This window comes from Micrasema longulum, unplaced genomic scaffold, assembly GCF_059751315.1.
Source record: "Micrasema longulum isolate JH-2025_06_02 unplaced genomic scaffold, ASM5975131v1 h1tg000294l, whole genome shotgun sequence".
Classification (NCBI taxonomy): Eukaryota; Metazoa; Arthropoda; class Insecta; order Trichoptera; family Brachycentridae; genus Micrasema; species Micrasema longulum.
The window spans coordinates 392205-400164 of record NW_028277498.1 but is presented as its reverse complement, the minus strand read 5'-3'; the positions used below and the strand labels follow the sequence as shown (position 1 = coordinate 400164).

General features: G+C 31.1%; 1 protein-coding gene across 1 annotated transcript in view; it reads left to right on the top strand.

The window, feature by feature from the left end:
* The first annotated feature begins 3342 nt into the window (after window positions 1-3342).
* The window catches only part of LOC148282793 (uncharacterized), a 63885-nt gene continuing 59267 nt past the window's right edge, over window positions 3343-7960 (top strand). Inside the window, exon 1 of the mRNA XM_088224552.1 lies at window positions 3343-3475. Within this exon, the coding sequence (XP_088080678.1) occupies window positions 3379-3475 (97 nt within the window). The 5' untranslated portion in view covers window positions 3343-3378. The remainder of the gene's footprint in view (window positions 3476-7960) is intronic.

Below are 7960 nucleotides of genomic sequence, written 5' to 3'. Positions count from 1 at the left end.
TGTTTTAAAACGGAAAATGGAATATTCATCGGCGATTGCTTAAATTATTTATAGTTGAAGTCAAAAGTGGTAATATTTTTTATCTAATCTCTATAAACCTGAAAAAACAATCAGCTCGCACTCGCAGCGTGAACGAGAGGACCACCACTAACAAAGCTCGGAGAGCTACTGGGGCTACTGGCGTCTGGCAGAAGTACTGGCAACTTTGCTATTCGTGCATGTGACTCTCGCTCCCGAATATACTACTTATAGTATCGAGAGTGAGACGTAAGAAATGTGTGAGACAATTGTATATTCGGTATTATTTTACTTCACACGAAACGACAATGCGACACATCAGCGTTGATTGTATTGGTGATTTATCTCCGATTTCTAGTAAAATGCCCTTTCTGTGCCCAAAACGTATTTAATAATAAATTATTTCATTCGATACGCAAATGTACAATAAAAAGGAGGAATACCGAATATCTTAAGATAGAATTTAATATATTTATAGAGAGATTAAAGTTATCAATTTTAATGTGTACTAGGTACCCATCACCGGGAAGGGGGGGTTAAGTGGTATTTTTTCACTGTTTTAAATATACATATTTACCCTATATGTTATATCTCCTTATATAGTGTACCTATTTAATTTAATAAAACCAAATATATATAACTCTACAGTAAAAATAGCCACGACTCTTACTTTGAGAAACCCGACTTGTGCAGAAACTAGAGCTATTATAGAGCTTGCTTGTGTCCGCAAGTAAATAATACATACTTAATACCAATCAACAAAACAAAGGTCATTCAATAAAAATAGTTTATAAATAATGCGTGTATTTTTTAGTAAACAATACTAAAGAACTACGCATTATTAAATAATTGGGTGTACTACCTACAACATTAAGGTATCATTATCGTTTTAAATCGCGTCACATACCCACTGGTTTCGATCAAATTTTCTTAATCATTAATAGGTAAGTAGTATGGCACCCGAATCGTAGGACTGATCATCTTATCTTAACATATTAAAATACGCTGCACCTGGCAAACTAATACAGCGCCCTGTGCACTATTGGAGCATGATGATTTATTTTGATATGCTGACCGGTTTCAAAACACTACTCTTCTTTTTTAAATTAGCTGTATTAATTCATTAAAACAAATATGTGTGAAATTATGAAAGAAAAATGCTTTCATTGGTTTTATTTCCACTTTTAAATAATGTAGGTATTTTACTTTAAATTAAAATGCAGTTACACCGAGAGAGAAACTTAATCTATGCAAAATGTTTAACGTGAAAAATTTGGTTATTTAAATACTCCTTCCAATAAATGTGTAGTATGTGCTCTGAAATACCGAAAATAGTATTTTGTGTTACTAAATTCGTAGGTATCTACCTATAGTCGAGGTCTGAGTTCAAGGCGCACGGAGAGAATGCGGTAATGTGTTGAGTTGTGACTAGAGATGCAAGGCGGTAAAATTACCGCGGTATTTTACGAGAATTTTACCAGATTTTGGTAAAATACGGTACTTTTCGGTAAGAAACGAATTTGACGTACTAATTTTTATTTTTCAAAGATATTACAAATACAAGTAGCTTTTTTTTATGAAACTTTATGTCATGTCATGTCAGTAAACAATTTTTACAATTCAACTAACATATTTGTAAGAATAAAGCTAAATCTGTGCGTCCAGGTAAGATAAACCAAGTTTAAAAAAACAAATAAAAAGCCCCCATGTTCTACGGTAAAATTACCGTCATTTAAAAATTAACGTAAAATAACGGGTATTTTACTGCGCCTTTTGGTAAAATTACGTAATTTTACATCCATTCTGATAAAAGTATTGAAATTTACAAATATACAGGTGGTAGTTATTACAAATACTTTGAACAGTGTACATCATATTATAAAAATAATTAAATATTACATAATGCTACTTCAGGTAAGCCCGCTTAACAAGGCATCAAGTTCTCAGTGTCTTAGACCTCCACTGCTAATTATGTTGGTAGTTCATGTCACAACTATGAGATGCAAACCTGACTTGTGAGGATGCACAGGAGCTGGCAGCCGACCGAGATCCCTGGAGGATCTTTGTGAACACCATAAGCTCTAACTAGGTAGCGGACATGGAATGATGATGATGATGATGATGGTGACTTTTCGCGGGTCAACTATCAAATAATTAGTCAAAAGTTAGTGTAAATACCGCTTTTCCGCTATTTTGATAAAATGTTTTTGATGTTCAAACGTGTATATTGGAAAATATTGGTCCAAAGAAAATAAAAATATTACGATTTTTAAGTAAATTTCATTTTCTCAGACTTTTGTGTATTTTTTTTCTATAAAACCTTAAGGGACGTAATTATACACAAAAAACGACCGATTTTTACCACCATTTTTTCTAAATCGAGGCATGAGCGGTGGTCGTTCAAGGTCACAAACTTAAGGTTTTACTAAGGACCTTATGTCCACCGATCCTGTAAAGTTTCAAAACATAATAACCTTTTTTGTGAAAAAGGTACATACCGAATGACCTTGAAAGTCCCATACTTATAATAAATCTCGACAACCACCCGATGGATCTAAACCTGGTTTTCGCAGTCATGTAAAGTGTCCTAAAACAAAGCTTCTCGTGTCTGAAATATCTTTTTTTTTTAATTAGTTCGTCAAATTTGTTTCTTACCGAAAATTACCGTAAAATACCGTAAATTACGGTATTTTACCGCGCCTTTTGGTAAAATTACGTAATTTTACATCTATAGTTGTGACGCTGTCCAGTTCGGTTGAGTTTATCGAAACTCAACCAAACAGCGTCAAAACACATAAGCGCATTCCTTCCGTGCGCCTTAAAAATAGACCCCGACTATACGTATATTTTTGCATCAAGAATAACGTGAATTTTTTCGCTCGCATAAGACGTTTCCGGTTGAAATTGTTGATGCTTTAAATTATCGATTGATGAAAAATTTAATAAATATGTAATAAAGATACATAATATTATGTTTGTTTTTTTATATATTTTTTTATTAAACTTTTTGTACATAATGTTATTTGTACATTGGCGGGCTTATTTCCAAATGGCGATTTCTTTTAACTAACCAATAAAATAATAGTTTTATCTCTATAATTCAAGTTACAAAACATATTTAATAGAACATAAAGATTAAAAAGCTAAAGATATATGAAAATAGAAATAAATGTATTTATTTATAAATTACCTTAAATCAATACTATTACTCAATGGGAAAAAGGAAAAAAAGAGGAAACAAGAAAGGAGGAGAGATGTTTCTTCAGACGTGATTTAAACGTGGTTTGTTGTGGTTTAAGGTGGTCATCAATTATTTGTTATGGTCAATTTTTGTTTTTTTTTTTTAAATACAGGACCAGGATGGAGTCCGTGGAGAGTCCGCTGGAGGTGCTGTCCAGAGCAGCCACCATGGTACAGCACTCCCGACCCTACTCCAGCTCTGATGATGCCGATTCTGGTATGTTTACCAATCAATACGTCCCTGATTAATTATTAGGCAAACATATATGTAACATGTCGACGGCACATCATATCAAACACAGGCTGTACTTTTTTTCTTTTTTTGTATATTTCGATGCCTTCAAATACCAAGGTTCCATCTGATGCTGATACTTTATTATTTAATGCATTTTTTTAAATCTATTTTTAAAAATTGTTAAATAACAGGATGCAGTTGAAACACATCCTTGTTCCTTTAATATCCAGTAGACGGTGTTAGAGTGTACAAAGAGAAAAAGACTATTGCAAATGAAACTGTTTTCACTCTGTAACTCAAATAAACTCAAATTGTTAGTTGGAACTTTGCTATCCTAATGAGTCGATATGTGGATGTCTCTTTTTGGTCATACTATTTGTTATAAATGGGTAATGTTCTTTTAATTCGTCTCTATGCTTTTAATATCATCGATAGGGACGAGGTTGTCCATTTTCTTAAAGTGCGAGATTAGCAATCAGCAAAAATTGACAAATAAATCTGCTTTCCTTCCATACTTTTACTTTTATTTGCTTTTTATATATCTTGATATCGTTATGTTTTTTCATTCTGTATTATTTAATTTAGTACTCACTCTTATTTGGCATATTATTTATTACTCCTATTTCTTACAATCGTGTAGAGTGAGTTTCTAGAAACCATATCTCAATTATCACTAATTCATTAATGATAATTATTTTTCATTATGTTTTATAAATATATTATTTTTCTATTGTTTTTTTTTATTTTATTTTTTATTATTTTTGTTTTTTTTACAATATACATAAGAGGTAAAAAAGAGTATTAAAAAAAAATTAATAATTACATAGCCAACCATAAAATCCCACAAAGGCATGGCCTGTTCGTGGGTATACAAGAAAATGTTGATTTTTGATTTTTTACTCCTATAATAAATAGACAGCTATAATATTTTTGTGTAACATAAGACAGACAAAATAAAATATTTTGTAGATTAGATGATATTTTTTTTTTATAGTAATTAAAAAAGGAAATAAAAAATATTAAAAAACGTAAAAATATTCCTTAAAGGGCAATAAAATATATCATAGAAAAAAAGAATTGATATCTTTCGTTTGAATCCAGGATAGTTCATGTTTTTTAAAAGAAGGAAAATTTTGAAAGTTTGTAATCGATGAAATATTATCAGTAAAAAAAGAATTAAAAATTTTTGGGCCTATAAAATATGCATGCCTCTGTGCGAGCCTTGTTTTACAATGTGGCATTTCTAAGACACAATTCCTTCTTTGACTTGATCTATTTGAATTACTTGTAAATAAATTTTAGTTCTTAAATATATATTTTAGACATTGAAAACAATATATTTGTCTTATGTCTAAAAGTTTAGCTTCTTGGAACAATTGGAAAGAGAGAAAAGTGGAATTTTTGTGAAGCATTATTTTTAAAATAATTTTTTAAACAGTTTCTAATGGTAAAATTATAAATAACGACCTAGAGAAGATTGGCCTTATCTAGTGCCTTTTTTATTATCGATTTGTTTTTAGTGACCGACCGAAACAAGATTTTTAGCCGAAACTGAAACCGAATTTCGCCGAAAGTCTAGGTATCTACGGGACTTATGACCTGTCATTGGCTGGTTTAAGTGGCCACTTTACACTGTGTAACATTCACCATTCTGCCATATTTATTTGAATAAGTTTGAAGTCCTTTCAAAACGCCGTTTTATTAGTCTTTTTTAATGTTTAACCTCAGGAGTTCTTTAAAATAGATGTTAAATAAAATACACAATGAAATAATTGACATAAATTTAACGAGTGAATTGTTGATTTTTAGCGCTTTTTGATTCGTTCCTATGTTATACATATAAATTATAGCTAACAGTCATTCGATGAACGCTATAGGAACTTTAACTTATTAACTATAAAGGAATTACAAAAATATGAATATGAAAGATCTTAGAACTACTAACTATAGTCGACAAATCACAAAAGTAGTCTAGTTTTTATTTTTTATGTTAGACAATGTCAATGCAATAACTAGTTATTTGAATAGAGAACAATTCAATATCTCTAAAATGCGCCATATTTCCGCCCGAGTACAGCCGAACGTAATCCGACACATCTCGACCGCAGGTTTCGGCTGAGCCGAAGTTTCGTCTTACAAATTGTTTTAAATGCTCACCTTAGCGTTTGATTGTAAAAATGATGGTTAATAATATGTACTTGTGACAAAATCGTCTGCAAACTACATGGCTGTAGGAATTCACACCGCACATAGCAGGTAAGTGTACTCGTATTGTGTATTGTGTATGTATATAATGGGTGTAGGTAATATGAAATAATCTCCGCACACATCCGGCTACACAAATGTATAATGGGGTATTCTACTGGGAACGAATGCGCCTGTGAAAGTCTTATGGGAAACTAACTACAAACTTGTTCTTACACCTTCTCGAGTCTCACATTCCTGTTACATTCCTCATCCCACGATTTGACAGTGTCTCATTTTCCAGTGGTAATCTCCGCTCTCCGCCACTCATGTGAATGCACGACGATTTCATAGTTTGCCCAAATGATTAAGAACTTCGCGTCAGGTCGACTACGTCTCATATCTTCGTCTGTCGTATTATAAAATCAAACTAATTATATCTACTATTTACCACTGCGTACATACGAGTACTCACTTACGATGTATTACGGTAGTATTTATTATTTTATTAAATTAACTGATTTAATAACTCGTCAATAATATTTTTAAGACGTATGTCTGTGTTTGCATAAAATATAAAAACAATTACCTACAGGCGACGTAGGAGAGAGGGTGAAAGGTTTGAAAATATTTGTATTTTCTCAAATATTGTTGAAATTATAATAAGCATTAAAAAAAAGAATTATTGCCTACAAATCTGCGGATTCGGTCATCTTTAGATATTTTGAAAATTTAAATATGTAATTCAATTTATTAATTATTACGGAATGTGGAATTTTGTTCTATTCTTTCTCGACCTGGGATAAATTTGAGCCAAATCGAAGAGGCTTTAAATGACTCGTTAAAGGCTTCTTTTTTTATGTTTAAAACAAGGAGAAAATATGAATTAGACGAAAAAGACAATATTCAGATTTCAAAAAAAATATTTTTGACTCTTTCATACTCCCCCTCAAAATACTATTTTTTTTATTATTTATTTATTAATAAATTTTATATTGTTAGTAAGAGTGGCTTTTTTTACTTTATTAGAGCGAAAGATTCGATTTCCAATCTAAATGATTAATTTTGAATGTAAATAATTTAAATTTATTTCAACAGAGAGGGAAAACGTTTTTGAGAAGAGAATATGGAAGTCTAGGCATTTACAGGGCTTATGACCTGTCATTGGCTGGTTTAAGTGGCCACTTTATACACTGTGTAACATTCATCATTCTACCCAAGTTTGAACATCCACATTTCCTCAACTCTTCCATCTGTTGACTTTTGTGAAGTAAAAGAGCTAAAGGTTTCAGATTTTCAAAAATGTACAGAATGTCAGTTCATATTATTTTAGTATTACGAAAAATCAAGTAAAAAGAAATAAATGGGTAGAAATTTTAAGGTATTTAAGAAAATAACCTGATTAGGATCCATAAAAAACGAATGAACGTTGTTTGTAAACATTTAAAAACAAATTTTTTTATACCCAAAAAAAAACATCCTTTATTTTTTTGTACATGCATTCTCGGCGAATGCAACCCTGGTGAACGATGAAAAAAACATTTAAGCTTCTAATTTTTTTTCTACTAACCAAACTGAATATTTTAACAGCTATAAATATCCTCATGGCAAAGATCGCTGAAAACTGCACGTAAATCGGTCAAGTAGTTCAGTCCATCAAGGACACACACACGAACATAGTATTTCATATATATATATAAATTTAAATTTTAAAAAGGTATTATTACCCTGGCGTAGATTAATATCCATAGATAGAGAAGTAATATAACCTTTATAACCTTATGGGTTAAATATTTCAGAAGACAATTTCTATTTGAGACACATAATAAACATTTCCATAAGCTGATTTCTGGAAGTATACATATATAATCCAAATATACTGAAAGAGATCAGTTTATATGTTCCCAATAATTATACTAGAACGAGATCTCTTGCACTGTTTTACGCACCGAGAAGCTGTCTGAATACGGCGATAATATGGATCTATTTTTCTGTACATATCGGCAGTTTAGCAGCTATCTGCTTTCTATTCATTAACTTCTAACTTATATTTACAGTCTGCATTACACGATGGGTTAAACAGCTAAAGTAATGCAGACTACAGTTGTCAAGTAAATAAATAAATAAAGTTATATATTTCCAACATCAATAAATTTCTATTTCAATATCGTCGGTATACTGACTGATGAAACGCTCTAAATGCATTTTAAAAATCTATTTCAATTTTTTAATCAACAAAAATCTTTTCCGGTCTTCTTTATTCATATTTTGTACATGATACGT